Source organism: Lethenteron reissneri, chromosome 27, assembly GCF_015708825.2.
Source record: "Lethenteron reissneri isolate LAM-NWPU_2019-01 chromosome 27, ASM1570882v1, whole genome shotgun sequence".
Taxonomy (NCBI): Eukaryota; Metazoa; Chordata; class Hyperoartia; order Petromyzontiformes; family Petromyzontidae; genus Lethenteron; species Lethenteron reissneri.
In genome coordinates this window covers 434,897-453,820 of record NC_083805.1, presented here as the reverse complement: position 1 = coordinate 453,820, position 18,924 = coordinate 434,897, and the positions used below count along the sequence as shown (strand labels likewise).

At 49.8% G+C, this 18,924-nt stretch overlaps 1 protein-coding gene across 6 annotated transcripts in view; it reads right to left on the bottom strand.

Moving 5' to 3' along the window:
• LOC133348257 (membrane-associated phosphatidylinositol transfer protein 2-like) overlaps positions 1-18,924 on the bottom strand; it is a 45,895-nt gene that overhangs the window by 20,903 nt on the left and 6,068 nt on the right. For all 6 annotated transcript variants that reach the window (XM_061560973.1, XM_061560977.1, XM_061560976.1 and 3 more), the window contains exons 2-6: positions 14,064-14,272; positions 12,745-12,959; positions 11,735-11,856; positions 10,815-11,033; positions 478-777 (exon numbers count right to left, since the gene is read on the bottom strand). In XM_061560973.1, coding sequence (XP_061416957.1) covers positions 478-777; positions 10,815-11,033; positions 11,735-11,856; positions 12,745-12,959; positions 14,064-14,141 — 934 coding nt within the window. In that variant the 5' untranslated portion in view covers positions 14,142-14,272. The remainder of the gene's footprint in view (positions 1-477; positions 778-10,814; positions 11,034-11,734; positions 11,857-12,744; positions 12,960-14,063; positions 14,273-18,924) is intronic.

The following is an 18,924-nucleotide window of genomic DNA, read 5'->3' as shown; positions in this document are numbered from 1 at the left end:
CAAATTTGATGATACTGCAACTCACTGCTTTTGGGAAATTGGTAGCGATGGTCGACCCTAAATTGCGAAAACTTGGCAGGACCCTCCTGAAATAGTCTTCAGACCCAGTGAGATTTTGTTAAGTGTCAGAATAAAAAAAATAGTGCTATATTTTACAGTGCCAATCCTACAAATCACATCTCATAATGCTGTAGAATTTGTAAGGAGCAGTTTTTGCATGGAGACATGGGAAACCAGAGGCCATCAGGAAGGCAGCCAGAACAGATGCCAACAATTGTGCAAGCTCTGTGGTCCTATATTAGGGTGTTTAGCAAACTCCATTAGCGAATGAGCTTTTGTACATTCTGGAAAAAAACCCACATGAGCTATGACAGCCTCAGAGCACACAGGCAGGGAGGGAGTTGCACGAGTGTGATCCGCCAAACGTGAACGTAACGATCACTTGCGGTGCGCTTAAGGGCGCTGTGGATGACGCACCCCCTCGCTTTGAAGAGCGCGAGGAGCGGGACGAGGACGACCACTGCTTGGTGAGCGCTCGCTGGGTCCTCTTGTCAGATTCGCCAGGGGGGGTCAGGGCCCCCTCCTCGGTCCGCTCAGGGGGGGGGGACCCCGTGCTCGGCTTCTCCCCCTCCCCCTCGCTGTACTGCGCCATCTTCTGGGCCAGCGCCAGCTGCGTCTCGCGCTCCAGGCGGCGGATGTCGGCGATGGTGAGGCCGTACCACTCGTCCTGCCAGCACCACGCCTGGCGGTGAGCCCGCACCATCACCTTTCGCAGGCCTGTTCACCGCACAGAAACCGCAGTGTGACCGCACGGCAACCACAGTTCAACCGCCATTGGCGCAGCCCATCGTCCCTCTGGGCCCTCTGGGTTATATAAAAGGGAAACTACATTTTCTTTGGTTCTTTCGGTAAGGTCACGTAGGTATAAAATAAAATAAATTAAATCACGACGTTTCGGGCGCAACACAAGCGTCCGTCATCAGGTGGGACAACCACAGCAAGAAACACTTGATGAAGTGGGCAAAAGGGCTGCCGTGACAAGAGGCTATATAGGTAAGAGAGGGGGGAGGAGCGAGGGAGGAGAGATAGAGAGGGGGGTATGGGGTAGGGGAAGTGGAGCGCTGCTAGAGGGATTAGAAGACGAGCAAGGCAAAACGCTGGGGGGGGGGGGGAAGTGAGCGGGGCTGGGAGTGGGAGGCTGGTTGTCCCACTTCATCAATTATTTCTTGCTGTGGTTGTCCCACCTGATGACGGACGCTTGTGTTGCACCCGAAACGTCGTGATTTAATTGATTTTATACCTACGTGACTTTACCGAAAGAACCAAAGAGTATGGATCCCTGCAGTCACGAAAACTTCAAATCTAGATTGGAAACCACATTGTGAAGAAGTCAACGGTGGTTGTCGTATGGAGGGACTCGCCTCAGCACCGGCTCAGCAGGGCTGTGAACAGGAGATGAGCACCAATGTATGAGAACCGATGGCGGCGCACACAGTTGCAGCAGCTCAGTGTCTACCCGGTCGGTGCCTTGTATGGTTGTTTATGTTCGCGTTATGTCTTGTTTTGTGTTCATTTTGTCGGGCGAGTAACATCTTTAGCCGGCACGATCTCCTTAAGATCGGACTATGTTACGATCGGAGTGTTACAAGCGAGTTTCACCGTCTTCACAAGATTCCAGTGGAGTTAGCGAGGAGGCCCGGCTCTCCGTGGATTATCATCCCGGCAGGGAGGAGGCGAAGGCGGCGCAGAGAGAGAAGACGGAGGCGAGGCTGCAGGGCCGGTGCGCTAGCCAGGCTACGGAGGCAGCCACTCAAACCACCGCTACCCAGCCTATTTCTCACGAACGCCAGATCCATCGCGAACAAAATGGATGAATTGAGGCTACAGACTACAGCGAGCAACGTAGTGAAGGACAGCTGCATTCTGCTTTTCACAGAAACTTGGCTTCATTCATCCATCCCGGACTCTGCTATTGAGCTTGCAGGCTACACAGCACAGCGCCAGGACAGAACAGTAGACTCTGGTAAGAGTAGAGGAGGGGGGCTCTGTGTGTACGTGAATAAGAGCTGGTGTACTAACACTGTGACTGTAGACAGCCACTGCTCCCCAGATCTGGAGTATGTGACTGTTAAATGCAGGCCGATTTACCTCCCAAGAGAGTTTACTGTGGTCATGATAACTGCTGTTTACATCCCACCGGATGCTAATGCTAACTCAGCTATTGGACTTTTACATGGCAGCATTAGCATTCAGCAGAGCAAGTATCCTGACGCTGTGCTGATTATAGCAGGGGATTTCAACCATGCAGACTTAAAAGCAGCACTCCCTAAATTCCACCAGCATGTTAAGTGTGCTACTAGGGGAACTAAGATTCTGGACAAGGTCTACACCAACATCAAACTAGGCTACAGGGCTAGACCACTACCGCACGTGGGCCAGTCTGACCATTTGTCCCTGCTTTTGATCCCTGCATACGCCCCCATCAAGAAAACGGCTCCTACCATCACAAAAACTGTCGCCATCTGGCCTGAGGGTGCCACCCAGCAGCTGCAGGACTGCTTTGATAGGACCGACTGGGGGGTCTTCGAACATCAGGACCTGGAGGTGTTCACATATAGTGTATTGTGCTACATTAAAAACTGCATAGACACTGTCACTGTGGACAAACGCGTTCGGGTTTACCCCAACCAGAAGCCCTGGATGACCCGGGAGGTCCAGCAACTGCTGAAGGAGAGGAATATCGCCTTCAACTCCGGAGACAAAGCTCCCTACAGTACAGCCCGAGCTAACCTGAAGAGAGGCATCTGCAAGGCCAAAGCAGACTACAGGAGGAGGATTGAGGAACGCCTGGACAGTCACGACAGCAGGCAGGTGTGGCAGGGAGTCCAGCACCTCACCAACTACAGGGCCAACCGCGGAGCTGCTGATGGTGACAACGCTCTGGCAGAGGAGTTGAACCTCTTCTTCGCCCGCTTTGAGGTGACACCACAAGGGACAGCATCACCAAACCTCACGGTCCACAGCAGCTTAAACCTCACAGTGGAGGAGCATGAGGTGAGGCGCACGCTGCGGGCCGTCGACCCGAGGAAGGCTGCGGGACCTGATGGCGTCCCGGGACGTGTGCTGAGGGACTGTGCTGACGAGCTGGCTGGAGTCTTCACAAGGATTTTCAACCTGTCTCTGGAACAGTCCACCGTACCAACCTGCCTAAAGTCCTCCACCATAGTCCCGCTGCCCAAAAAAACCCACATTTGCAGCTACAACGACTACCGGCCAGTAGCACTCACGCCAGTGGTGATGAAGTGCTTTGAAAAACTGGTCCGGAGTCACATCATAGGAAGCTTGCCCCGAAACCTTGACCCCCACCAGTTTGCCTACAGAGCGAACCGATCCACGGAGGACGCCGTGGCCACAGCACTACATGCTGCACTGTCACACCTGGAGCAGCAGGGGAGCTATGTGCGGATGCTCTTCGTGGATTACAGTTCCGCGTTCAACACCATCCTCCCACACAAACTGGTGGAAAAACTGGGCGACCTGGGGATTCCACATTCCACCTGCATGTGGATATATAGTTTCCTCTCGGGCCGCAGACAGAGGGTCAGAGTGGGCCGTCATACATCCACAGCCCTGAGCCTCAGTACCGGCTCCCCCCAGGGCTGTGTACTGAGCCCCCTGCTCTACTCCCTCTACACACATGACTGTGCCGCCGTCCACCATAGCAACACCATTGTGAAGTTTGCTGATGACACCACAGTTGTGGGGCTCATCTCTGGGGGGGATGAGTCTGCCTACAGGGACGAGGTGGAGCGGCTGACAGCATACTGCAGGGGCAACAACCTGCTCCTTAACACCGCAAAGACCAAGAAGCTCATAATAGACTACAGGAGAAAGAAAACGGACACTCCACCACTAATCATCAGCGGGGACTGTGTGGAGAGGGTGGCAGACTTCTGCTTCCTGGGAGTCCACATTGGGGAGGGCCTGACCTGGAGCGCCAACAGCACTGAGCTTCTGAAAAAGGCCCAGCAGAGACTTTACTTCCTGAGAATTCTCAGGAATAATAACATCACACAGAAACTGCTGGTGTCCTTCTACCGAGCCTCCATCGAGAGCATTCTTACATACTGCATCTGTGTATGGTACACCAGCTGCACAGTGGCTCAGAGGAAAGCGCTCCAGAGGGTCATCAACACAGCCCAAAAGATCGCCGGCTGCCATCTCCCCACACTGGAAGAACTACACAGTTCACGTTGCATCAAAAAGCACAGAACATTATAAAGGACTCTTCTCACCCTGGACACTCACTGTTTGAGCTGTTGCCATCAGGCAGACGATTCAGATCAGTCAAAACAAGGACAAACAGATTCAAACAGAGCTTTTATCCTACAGCGATCACCACACTCAATAATGCTAATTAATTATTAAGTAATAGCGTTTACAATTGACTGTGAAATAGAGATGTGCAATGACAAAATGTAACCTTATGTGGGTATGTGGGTATACTTGGGCTGTTTTTATATATAGTATAAATTGATTATCTTTCATTTAATTTTATTTTTATTTTCTTGTTTTATTTAATTTAAATTTATGAATGAGGCCCTGACTGGTGAGCATTTTAAATTTCGTTGTACTGGTGACAATGACAATAAACGATCTATCTATCTATCTAAAAACGTATTTGAGCAGCAAATCACTCAGACGTGACTTGGAAGACATTCTGATTTCTATAACTCTCCAACATGAATCTGCGGTGCCTGCAGTGTGTCTACCCGACACGTGTCGTGTGTAACGGGGTAGTACCTGCAGCATGTAATTGTGTGGTGCCTGTATTGTGTTTGTGCAATGCCTGTGTTCCTGTGTTGTGCCTGTAGTTTGTTGCTGTACGATTCCTGTCGTCTTACCGTATGGTGGCTGTGCTGTATTTGCACGTGCCTGCAGCATGCTGCTAAAGGTGTTTTCATTTCTGGCTGATCGTGTATATTTTCCACTCCTCTCTAAACCCCTTACGTCAGTGCCCTCCTCCCTCCCGGGTCCCATGGCAACAGCGTGACCATGGCGATGGGGAAAGCTGCCTCGTGCTGTGCAGACGAAGCAGCGGCCACGCAAATGCCAGCACATGCCAACTCCTGGCACTCACCTCCACAGACTCCTCCCACTCTCCCTGTCCTCACTCGCAGATTCCTCCTACTCTCCTTCGCCCTCATTCGCCGACTCCTCCCACTTTAAATTTCGATTTAAAGCTTTCGTGACTGCAGGGATTCATCTTCTTGGTTCTTTCGGTAAAGTCACGTAGAAGGGAAGTAATAAAATAATAAAAATAAAACAATAAAATAATTCTCACGACGTTTCGGCCACAACGCAAGCAGCCGTCCTCAGGTGAAGAATGAAACACCACCAAGCTTGGAGCGTATATTTAAGTTGGGTTGGAGGAGGGAGGTGGGAAAAAGAGCGCCTTGACAAAATAATTTGCATATCAAGAGGAATTTTGCATATTTATGGGAAATGCGTAGGAGGTAGGCGGGGGGTTTCAAAGTCATATTATGCCCGTGCATTATGCAGGATTAGCAGCATCAAAGGGAGGGGATAGGGGTAGCATTAATGAAGGGAAGGAATGTTAATAGTATGTAGCTGCAGTAACTAAACAACCACATAAAAAACTAAAGTATAAACTACATAGTATCATCAGTATACTAAATATACTCTCCAATAAGCTGAGCTACTAACAGTAAGTAATACATTACAATTCTATGTCGCAATAAATATAATATGCTTCCAGCTAAACTTTTTTCTCTTACATCACACGGGTCTACCCCGTACTATATACTGCCATAGACAAACCCAACATACGGTGACTTTCAAACCGCAGTCCACTCACTGGCATTGACTATATATCTTGTATTCTCCACAGGGAATGGATTCTTTGCTCCGCTGCAAGTCTCTTCTTACACCACTCTCCCATTGCCATATTTCGTTGCTTCCTCTTAGTATCTTTCACGCGACGGTCAATGGTATAGTGTATAGCAGATTGTATAAATAGTAAAACATTTTAATGTTTAATACAATGTATAAGGTAATATACAGTATCATAATTGTATAGTGAACATACAGCAGTGTGGTATACAGTAGGGTGGGTAGAATACTTAGGGTAATATTATAGTCGAAGGTATAGAGTGGTGTATAGTCATACAGTATATAATTTAATGTTGGGTTTGTCTATGGTAGTATATAGTACGGGGTAGACTCGTGTGATGTAAGAGAAAAAAGTTTATTGCGACATAGAATTCTAATGTATTACTTACTGTTAGTAGCTCAGCTTATTGGAGAGTATATTTAGTATACTGATGATACTATGTAGTTTATACTTTAGTTTTTTACGTGGTTGTTTAGTAACTGCAGCTACATACTATTAACATTCCTTCCCTTTGTCAATGCTACCCCCATCTCCTCCCTTTGATGCTGCTAATCCTGCATAATGCACGGGCATAATGACTTTGAAACCCCCTGCCCACCTCCTACGCATTTTCCATAAATATGCAAAATCCCTCTTGATATGCAAATTATTTTGTCAAGGCGCTCTTCTTCCCACCTCCCCCCCTCCAACCCAGCTTAAATATACGCTCCAAGCTTGGTGGTGTTTCATTCTTCACCTGAGGACGGCTGCTTGCGTTGTGGCCGAAACGTCATGAGAATTATTTTATCATGTTTTATTTTTATTATTTTATTACTTCCCTTCTACGTGACTTTACCGAAAGAACCAAGATGATCCTCCCACTTTCCTCCACCCTCACTTGACTCCTCCCACTTTCCTCCACCCTCACTTGTTGACTCCTCCCACTTTCCTCCACCCTCACTTGTTGACTCCTCCCACTTTCCTCCACCCTCACTTGACTCCTCCCACTTTCCTCCACCCTCACTTGTTGGCTCCTCCCACTTTCCTCCACCCTCACTTGTTGACTCCTCCCACTTTCCTCCACCCTCACTTGTTGACTCCTCCCACTTTCCTCCACCCTCACTTGTTGGCTCCTCCCACTTTCCTCCACCCTCACTTGTTGGCTCCTCCCACTTTCCTCCACCCTCACTTGTTGGCTCCTCCCACTTTCCTCCACCCTCACTTGTTGGCTCCTCCCACTTTCCTCCACCCTCACTTGTTGACTCCTCCCACTTTCCTCCACCCTCACTTGTTGGCTCCTCCCACTTTCCTCCACCCTCACTTGTTGACTCCTCCCACTTTCTGCCACCCTCACTTGTTGACTCCTCCCACTTTCCTCCACCCTCACTTGTTGACTCCTCCCACTTTCCTCCACCCTCACTTGACTCCTCCCACTTTCCTCCACCCTCACTTGTTGGCTCCTCCCACTTTCCTCCACCCTCACTTGTTGACTCCTCCCACTTTCCTCCACCCTCACTTGTTGACTCCTCCCACTTTCCTCCACCCTCACTTGTTGGCTCCTCCCACTTTCCTCCACCCTCACTTGTTGGCTCCTCCCACTTTCCTCCACCCTCACTTGTTGGCTCCTCCCACTTTCCTCCACCCTCACTTGTTGGCTCCTCCCACTTTCCTCCACCCTCACTTGTTGACTCCTCCCACTTTCCTCCACCCTCACTTGTTGGCTCCTCCCACTTTCCTCCACCCTCACTTGTTGGCTCCTCCCACTTTCCTCCACCCTCACTTGTTGACTCCTCCCACTTTCTGCCACCCTCACTTGTTGACTCCTCCCACTTTCCTCCACCCTCACTTGTTGAATCCTCCCACTTTCCTCCACCCTCACTTGTTGGCTCCTCCCACTTTCCTCCACCCTCACTTGTTGACTCCTCCCACTTTCCTCCACCCTCACTTGTTGGCTCCTCCCACTTTCCTCCACCCTCACTTGTTGACTCCTCCCACTTTCCTCCACCCTCACTTGTTGACTCCTCCCACTTTCCTCCACCCTCACTTGTTGACTCCTCCCACTCTCCTCCGCCCTGACGTGGCTAGAGCTGCCCCCCCACCCTGCCCTCCCACCGAATGTGCTCATGATCCTCATTAATGACGACGCACTGCTTAGTCATTTATTCGTCCCAAAATCATAACTTTTATACTGTCCCGATATGTACTCTCGCTCAGACATCGAGCTGCTTCAGCATGGAACGATTTCCCAGACTCAGAGATGTGTCACCAGTCTCACCTTATCTCAATATTTAATTAAAACTCAATCCCATAAGACCTACATCTGCTACAACGACAGTGTGGTTTCCACAAGCCGGCAAGAGAGCTAAATTGAATAATGAATGCATGCATTCATTTCTTGTGTTTGATAGTGCCAAATTGGATGTATATCACAAGATAAAGATAAAAAAAATATGTGTATGTACATGTCCGGTATATACGTACGTGTGTGTGGATGAGTGTGGGCGGGTGAGCATCATCTCAAGCAGTCAACCCATGAGACCTGGGTCTATTCCGTGACCTGCCAGCCGGCCTTCACGTGGCCTCCAAGTACACCTCGCATGGCACAAGCGCCGTTGTGACATCACTGCCACCGAGTGGCGAACAGCAGTTATTGTAAGTGGGTAAGTGTATGACTCAATGTATATGTGTGTCTGGGTGTTAGAGTGTGTCTGAGTGTTTGAGTGTGTCTGGGTATTTGAGTGTGAGTGGGTGAGCGAGTGTGCGTGAGTGAATGGGCATGTGTCGAGAAACGTGGACCCCCCTAATGGAGCATCTTCGCCGTTTAGAAACATTTATGCTGGCCTGCCTACGATCCATCCTGGGTTTAACCAGGCTGGATTGTGTGAGGAGCTCACATATCCTTGAAGAATCTGGGCAAAGTCCCATTGGTGAGCTCCTCCGGCAGGCAAGGCTGCGTTGGCTGGGTCATGTAGCCCGCATGCCCAGCCACCGCATGCCTGAATAGCTTTTGTTCGGCCGGATCGAGGGGGCTAAACAGGTGCGGCATGGGCTAGAGAAGATATGGAGTGATGTGGTACAGGAGGACGTGGAGCTGAGTGGACTTGCCGATGACTGGTACCAGCGGTGTCAAGATCGGCCTCTGTGGAGGAGGCTCGTGAAGGACGCTACTGGGCAGTTGGAGGCAGTCGCCCTCCAACAATAACGGAGGGCGGAGGAGCGACGCTCACAACAACGAGCGCCGGGTGGCTAAAGCACAGCAAGTTGGCACAGTAGGGGGCACAGGTAGTGCATCAGCCAGTCATCTCGGTCATCTCAGTCAGTCGACCCTTGGCATCTGGGTCTGCCCCGTGACCTCCTGCCAGCGGGCGTTCGACACTTCACGTGGCCTCAAGGTGCACATGGCCTGGCACAAGCGTCGTGGTGACGTCACCGCCACTTAGTGGCGAATGGCGGTTGTTGTTGTGTGGCTGAAATTTTGCATTAACGCAATTGACAAATTATGGACACTTTTCGATAAACTAAATCGAATTTCCACATTAAGGAAAATTCACACGGCACGCGCGATGAGGTCATCAAACAAGAAGCACCCGGGAGGATCCGTCACCCACCCTCGACTACGTCACGGTGTCCCTACAGTGCAACAGTAATGCCTCACATCACCTTACTTGTCATTCTAACATGCAGCAGATCTTTTGGAGAGTTTCCATGAAAATATAAATAACTTTCGTTTTCAATTAATTATTATTTAAATCGTTTTAATATTTACATTCTTTATTGGTATTTTGTATTGTGAAAAGTGAGATAGATTTATATGTTTAGATTAGGAGTAGAGTTAGAATGACTGTCAGTAACACATTCCTAATTGCAAGACTTAAATTCATGGGAAAAGTTATTCGGATTCACAAAATTGAGTTTTATGGGTGTTTTTTAAAGAACGCATTCTTTTTGTCAATCGAGGGATGTCTGTACTTACGCCAACAGTCTGTTAAGGCTATATGGGGGATCTTTGTCTTTTTTTTTCATGTCATCAGATATTTGTTATGCATCTGCCAGTTGATACCCGCACACCCATGTAAACAAGATGCTCCTCCATCTCACGGGATTGTTCAGGTAAAATTAATTAGTTTTAATTTCTCACACATGGGTCTTCAGTCCACTCCAGTGTAATGCACTATTAATCCTCATTCATACAAAAGCATTAGTCAATCACTCGTGCCGGGGCTGCACTGAGCACATGTAAAGCGAAGGCTTCCCATGCTGTACACCCACTCTGCACGCACACACATCCACGTGTGAACACTCACGCACGTTTGTTAATAACCACCACCTTCCTTTTGTGAACACTTCGGCTTTGGACATCGGGTAGTGCATTCAACTTCTCTAGGTAGGTGGGGTGTGGTGAGTGGGTTGGGGTGTGGGGTTGAGATATGTCATGTGAGTGGTGATTGTGGCATTATGTGTGGTGGGTGTGGTATAAATAGTAGGTGTGCAGAATGTGGTGAATGTTGTTTGTGGTAAGTTTCGTCAGTGCAGACCGTGTGGTGGTAAGTATGGTATTGCGATGGGTGCAGTGTGATGGGTGCGATGTTGTGTGTGGTGAGTGTGATGTTAGCGGTAAGTGTGGTGGGTGTGGTGGTTTCTGTGGTGAGTGTGGCGTTGGGATGGGCTAGTGGAGGGATCGGGAAGGATGGAATGTTGTTGGTGGGGTGGGTGAGGATTGGAGATCAGGTTATGGGGTGGTTTGGGATGTGGGGGGGGGGGGGTTACGGTGAAATGGGGGGGGTGGGAAGAATGGGCTGGTTGGGGAGGAAGGCTGTGGGGCCTCGTGGTTCATGCTGGATCGGTATTTTTCTGCTGCGATGGGTTTTCCTGTCGTTTATCGATCTGACCGTATTTGCCTTGTGCAGGCAGCGGCACTGACCCACGTCGTGGATGAAGCGCTCGATCTTGGACTGCATGCCCCAGTAGCGAAACTCCACCTTGCACAGCTTGTACGCGCACATGATGGGGCTGGGATTCAGGGAAGCCCAGTCGTCCCCGAGAGGCCCGCGGCCTGTGCGCTCCGAGCGGTAGACGCGCGGGTCCTCGTCCACCACATACTCGTGGGGGGCCATCGGGTCCCGCACGATGTCTATTGTGTCTGCCATGGGACCCGCACACGCACAGAGAGAAAGATCCTCCATGTAGCCCACAAAGGCTTTTGGGGCAAGTGCTGTAAGTGAGCATCTATAAAGGCCGGCACGGCACACAAGGGGGTGGGTGGCCAGCGCCACGCCCGGCTGCCTGTCTCCTTAGTGGCGATGTTAACACACAGCACCATGTACTCATTTGAGACCGAGTCGACCAAAAACGTGAGCATTCAAGCACTCAAGTGGGCATACACGCAACAGCTGAATAAATGGGTATACCACAGTTAATCGATTGGCAGGTCACGTGTGGTGAGGTAAAGTGTGGGTACGCCCACCTCTTCCACGACGCCTGTTCAGTGTGGAAGAGTCGACCAAATACACTCTACAGCTCCCTCTAGTGGAAGCCCTTCTGCCAGCAATGGCACGACCAAGGTAATTGCAGGGCTGTGCCTGTACCTTTGAACTGAAGGGCAAACATACCACACGGTGACTTACACCGCCATGCCGTTTATACGTTCCTAAGAACCGCGCGGTGAAATTGTTGCTACCATTTAACTGGAATATTTTGCCAGTTACTGACCGTTGGAAGGGATAACCGATTACTAAAATGGTTACTGGTTTACCGGTTACCGTTGAACAATGCTAATTCAGGGGAAAACTTGGCGGGAGGGTCGGGCGAGTGAGACAGGGAGCGAGCGAAAGCGGTGCTGACCGACGCTGCACTGGCGCTTCTCTGCAGCGCCAAGGTTGAACACGTTCAGCTGGTCTCCGCCGTCCTGCTGGTAGTGCGTTTCGATGTCGATTGAAAACTTCTCCACAAAAGGGCACGTGTACCTGCACAGCAGCAGCACAGCAGCAGCACGTTTAGTTGTATTTCTACACAATTCAGGAGACACAAGTTTTAGTACGTAAAAGTGTGCACGTGTTTTTGTGCAAGAGGGTGCCTCTGTGTGCATGAGTTGTATTATTTTTGTGTTTGTATGAGCATACATGTGTTGAGGTGCAATTCACGACTCCGAGGCAGGTTGCTATTAGGGGCTCACGCCACGTTTATTTAAGGGCTTCCGCCAGGTTGATAAGGCTTACGCCGAGCCAACACCCCATAGACAATAACTCCCCAGGGGACAGGGTACTGGGATCCCTACACCCCGGCTAACTCGCCTCTCCACCCCCAACCTCGGCCGGTCGGGCGGAGTAGCCTCCCCTAGCCTCGTGTGAGGACCAACTACCCGAGTCCCCACTCCTACCCCCGACGAACCCCGGTTCCATCCCGGGTCCCCCTTTAAATACCCCCCTGGGGGCATGACGTCACCGTTCTCCACGGCCCGCCTGACGTCACGTCCCGCAACGCCACTCTTTCCGAGGGTGCGCGTGACGTGATGTCACCCACTACACCTCTACACATGTATCTGTGAATTTGCGTGGGGAGTGGTGGTGGAGCGTTTCGCGCGATTCGGTACGAACCCGACGACCCGAGTTCAAATGTCACTCACTGCTATCACTCATGACGATTATCTGAATCAGTCCTGGTTCTCTCCAAGGTCGACTCAGCCTCAAATGAGTACCTGGTGCATCGTGTAAACATCGCCAATGGGTAGACAAAAGTGGTTGGGGACAATGCTGGCCTTAGTAGGTGTTCGCTAACAACCCTTTCCCAACAACAGTCTATAAAGGTTATGTTGGGGGATCTTTTATCTTTGTGGGTGCACGTGTGAGGCTCACCGTGTGCGTGTGTAGGGGTAAGCGTTCCACGACTGCTCCTCTACCCGCAGCGCGGCCTTGGGCAGGATGGCGCGGAACCAGCCAGGGATGTGCATGCCGATGTGGTAGAGCTTGTGCGTGTACTGGCCCCTGCCCCCCGGGCCATCCTCATATGGCCGGTTTTCCAAGATCTCCACTCCGCTGCCCTCGCCGCTCGTCTCATCTCGACTCTTTTTCTGAAAGCCACACGGTGTGCTGTGAGAGGGACTGAATGGCTCCACAGTTCTGGGCCTCGCAAGCAGACAGCGTGTTGGGCAGCAGGCTGGCACAGCGGCAACACTCGTGCCTCGCAGCACTCGGAGCCTGGGTTCGATTCTCGACTCTGGCGCCTTCTGTGTAGAGTTTGTATTTTCTCCCCCTGTTCTGCATGGATTTGCAACGTGACTGGTATGGGTTAAACATCCCAATACTGAAAAATTACCTGCAAATTACTAAATTGATACTACACACAGCAGCAACATTGCCCCCAACGATGACAACTTGGCAGGATCCTCCGAAAAAAGTCTTGAAAATCAGTAGGGCTTTCCTGGGTAAACACGCGTCATAATATCACCATATTTGACAACAGCTTTCACCGTATCCATTATAACCAAAGTACAAACACAATAAGGTCAAATGCAAACACAGAACCCAGCAGCTGAAACTACCGGGGAAAGCGCCCGCTCAGTGCGGTGCAGCAGAACCGCACTTTGTGTATCTGCCAATGCTGGTGTTTACACTACACCAGGTTCTCATATTTGGCTGAGTCGAGCTAGAGGAGGCCCATTACCGGTTCAGTTATTCATCATTGATCTTGGCTGTGAGCACCATTTCAACGTGGGTCACGGTATTTGTAGGCCAGCAAGCTAACCACTGCACTACCGCTCCCCAGAGGTCGCAATCGAGTACCCGATACCTGTACCCTACCCGATACCCGGCTACCCGTACCCGATACCCATACCCTACCCGATACCCGTACCCTACCCGATACCCGGCTACCCGTACCCGATACCCGTACCCTACCCGATACCCGGCTACCCGTACCCGATACCCGTACCCTACCCGATACCCGTACCCTACCCGATACCCGGCTACCCGCACCCGGCCGGGTACGGATAGCCGGGTACCCGTTTGCGACCCTGGTGCGGCCGGGTACGGGTAAGGAATCAAAACCCGTTTGCGACCTCTGCCGCTCCCCTACCCGGGAACACAACCGACAAGCACGTACACGTACATGAAAAACACATAACACACGCGTGCGCACGACACGCACGCACACACATGACACACTCACGCCCCACCTGAATCATGTAGAGCTGAGCAATGCGGTACTCCTCCACACTCATGGGCAGCGGGATGCGGTACTCCTTGATGAGCATCTTCTCTGGCGAGCAGACGAGCGAGAATGCGCGCGAACGCACGCACGCACGCTCAGGCACCGCCTGGACCAAACCGCGATTAGGACGACGTCTGCTCGAGGCTCAGTGTCCGGCAAGGACAGTCTTCACCCCTACACACAGAAACACAGGCAGCGCACATGCGCGCGCATACACGCACAGCACATACACCACTTTAGCATGGTCATGCGGTCAGCCGGCCATTGCAGCGCAGCAGATGACAGACCACTCAGCTTTATCCATTGGGATCTACGGATGGAATGAGGCTTACAAATTGAAATTATTACGAGTAACAATTTGTGGGGAAGAACAATAGTGGTTGTCCGATGGAGAGACTCGCCCCCACCATAGGAATGTGGAGTTTTCACAAGTGGCTCAGTGCCGTAAAGAGGAGTTGAGCACTTAGCTTCAATGCTCATTTGAGCAGGAAGTCACTTTGACGAGATGGCAAAAATAAGCGCAACACCACCATACACTCGTACTTTGTACACAAACAAGCAAAAAATGCCGGTACGCTGTCTTAAAAAGGACATTCATACAAACCACCCGTACCTATCTAAGAAGCTGTCGTGGTGTCACAGTTCGCACACTGGGCTTGCAGTCCAGGTTCACCGGTTCTGACAGGGCAGTTGAACCGATGCGGCAAGTTTCTCAAATCCCCCCACCGCCTCTGTCCACCCTGCAGTATTACTGGGTATGCCATACTTAGTTGATCAGCAGACCGTGTGTGGTGGGATGTATGTATATTGAACTTCTTTCGCACCGTATGGAGCCAACCATGCTAATCGGAGGTGTGGGGGAAGGACATCAAACTAAACAAGAAAAGCTATTCTAAAGAAATTAGTTTTTAATTTAGATTTAAAAGTGCATAGTTGCAGTGGGTTCCTAATATCGAAAGGAACAGCGTTCCAGATGGCCACAGAAGCGAATCTGAAAGGGAACAAAGCAGTGACCATCTTTGTTAGATGGTTAGCCAAAAGCCGCTGCGAGGATGACCGGATGAGATCAGCAAGGTGAAAAAGTGTGGGTACGCCCACTTATTCTAACCCTGTCTGGTCAATGTGGAAAAATAGATCAAACAATATCTAGAGATCGCTTTACATGCAATAAGCAACTTTCATTTCATCTCAAGAGTTTTAAAGGGCACTCCCAGTGATAGCTGCACCTGTGGCCACAAGGTGACTCAGTGCCTGGCCTGGACTCAGGCATCAGCCTGCCAGTAGGGGGGCAGATTACCTTTACCTTCAGACATCTAAAGCCGAGCAGAGTCAGCCTAATGTTGGTGTCTGTCCTGCGCCCCCTTGCTGTCGACACCACGACTAATGCTGTTGTGTAGTACAAGGTGTGCATCTCTGCAGGTGCCATGTTCCAGGTGGACGGCAGACAGAACTGGTCTCGTAAACATGTTAATGACAATCTTTGTTTAAAATATTCACACGAATTCATATTTCTTCAACCCCACACAAGAATGCAAAAGAACCGGTCTGTGCACTGTGCGGCTGAGCACCCACCGTGCATCCAATACACGACACACACACCACATATACTGTATAACAACAAACACAAACACGCCGTGTGTAACCAACACTAAACACATACCACAGATACAATGCACTCAATACATACAATACACACCAACATTATATATCTATATGCACACACACTCATGCGAGTTGTTTTTCCTCTTACTTCATGTAGCAAGAGCTGAAATAGCTACTATTCTTAAGAATGCTAAGAAACCCACTAGTAACATCAGCCAAAACGAACGCTCTGAACTCGCGGACCTAAAAAATAGAGATGATATAGTCATCCTCTCGGCAGACAAGGGCAATGCCATGGTCATCATGGATAAAGATTCATATAACAACAAAATCCTGGACCTTCTTAATGATGAGAGTTACTCTAAAATTAAAAACGATCCCACTAAAAGCCTAACGACAAAAACCAACAGTATCATCACGAGTTCGACTTCCCTAATCGAACCAAGCAAACGTCCCTCTCTAAAACCATCGGGCGGCTAGACCTCCCAGACTCTATGGTCTTCCCAAAATCCATAAAGAAGGCACCCCGCTACGATCCATCGTGTCGACGATAAACTCTCCTACGTACAAACTAGCCCGTTTTCTATCAGATACTCTGCTCCCCTTCACAGGCACGACCTCTTCGGCAGTACTCAACTCAACCCAATTAGTCTCTATAGTTAAGGACATGGTACTATCTCCTGATGACATCCTCGTCAGCTTTGATGTAGTATCTTTGTTTACCAAAGTCCCAGTACCGGACACCCTAACAATAATTGAGGACTTAGTCCAACATGGATTGAATTCTGACGTACCTGCGCTGGTTAGGCATTGCCTCACCAACACCTATTTTACCTGGAATGACACCTTCTACAAACAGAATGAGGGTACCCCTATGGGCTCCCCCTTGTCACCAGTTATAGCCAACATGTTCATGGAAAAGTTTGAATCAGACGCCATCCAGACATCCACCCTGCGTCCTTCCCTGTGGAAGAGGTATGTGGATGATGCTTTCGTCATCTGGCCACATGGCCTCCCAGCATTGAACCACTTCTTGGACCACATCAATTCTAGACACCCATCCATCAGATTCACCATGGAAGTGGAGAAAGACGGTAAACTACCATTCTTGGATATTCTGTTTGAGAGGAGGCCTGACGGATCCTTGGGACATTCTGTCTACAGGAAAGCCACCCACACAGATTCCTACTTGAAACCGGATTCCCACCACCACCCATCTCAAAAGAATTCTCTCATCAAAACGCTATACCACAGAGCCCATGGCATTTCTGACCAACACCACCTGGCCGGTGAATTAAGACATGTACATCGGGCCCTCAGGATGAACAGATACTCTGACCGCACTATCCGCCAAGCTGTTTCTCCCACCACACAGAAACAGCCACATGAAACACCGACCAAAACTATCACGTTACCATACATAGCAGGCGTGATCAAAAAGATCTCCAAAATTCTAAACAAACATAAGATCCAAGTTCGATTCAGTACAGTGCATAAAATCCGTGATCTGATTCCATCTGTGAAGGATGTCGTTCCTGACTTACAGTATCCTGGAGTCTACAAATTGAGTTGCATTTGTGGTGATTGCTACATTGGAGAAAAGAAACGTCATGTTTCTGATCGTGTCCGCGAGCACAAGTCAGATCTGAAACACGGCAGAACTGATTCTTCGGCCGTTGCCGATCATTGCTACAACTCGGTGGGCTCTCATGAAATTGTCTTTTCCGAGACCAAGGTTCTCTGCAAACCTCCTGGCTACCATCAAAGGTTTGTACACGAAGCCATACAAATATACAAACACAGACATAATTTCAACCGTGATGATGGTTACAAACTGAGTAATCATTGGAAAGATGTGATTAACCATGCAAAAAAGATTTAACTACACTTATTTGGCCAATCTTATTTGACAGACAACTATTACAGGTTATTGATAGACAGCCAGGCTTGTTTTATCATGTTTAGTTGTTTTCTCCTTTTCACACTATTGTTAGCCTCACCTTACCATATGAATAAAAAGTGTGCCGTACTTGGCCCTTCCCCCCTCTTCAACCATTATATATACGGAGTGGTAGCTCTTGCAATCTCTAATTTACTTGATACAGCTGTCGTGGCTGTGACAGTTCCACCTGAAGACGGAAGCTTGTGTTGCCTCCGAAACGTCGTGATTTTTATTTTATTTTACTTTTATTAATTTTAATGTTTTACCTACGTGACTTTACCGAAAAAAACCTAAGAATATGAATCCTTGCAGTCACGAAAGCTTCAAATCTAGAATTAGTGTAGGGGACTTTATTTCAAATGTTTTTATTTTATTATTTCGGTGCCCAAGGCCACTCTTGCGAATGAGACTTCCATATCCTCTTCTTCTGAGTTCTCACCGTCTGGTGACACAAACTGGATTTGACAAGCTCCTCACACCACATCAAACCCCACACGCACATCCACCATCACTCCCACACTGAAAGCATCCTATTGGACCCGAACATCCCTGCTGATTAATGTCCCATCTCACGCCTCATTTACTGTGAGAAGACCTGGAAAGGGTCATCTTCTCCCAGCTCTCCAAACCTCTCTACCTTCATGGTCTCCACCACCCAGAACAATCTGCCACCAAGGCCGTCCTCCCGAGACCGCTCTCCTGCCTGTGGTGGGAGGCTGCTCTGCTGAGAACATGGATCCCCCTCCTCACTGGGTTCGCACCCACACGCGTCTGCTGCTGCTGCTGCTGTTGGCACCACGGACCGCCCCTTCCTCGGCAGGCATCCCTACATGACGAAGTGGATTCCACACATCCCCCGTGTAGCCTTTACCAGACTGCTGGGGCAAGCCCTGTTAGTAAGCACCTATGAAGGCTGGCACGGCTAACAAGGGGGTGATTTAGCCAACACCACACCAAGCCGCCTTTCTCTCCCAAGTGCTGATGTTTGCACACCGCACCAGGTACTGACTCGACCTAGGGGAGGCCCAAGACCAGTTCATATATTCGCCACTGTTATTAATCTTGAGGGGGAATTAAACTCAGGTCGCCGAGTTCGTAGTGCAATGCGTTAACTACTCCACTGCTGCTCCCCACTTACACACAAAACACGCCATTTCACACACACCATACATACCTGTACACAACACAATTTCACACATACCCACACAAAAGCAAAGATCCCACATATAGCCTTAATATACTGTTGGGGCAAGTGCTGTTCGCCACCTCCGAAACATATCAC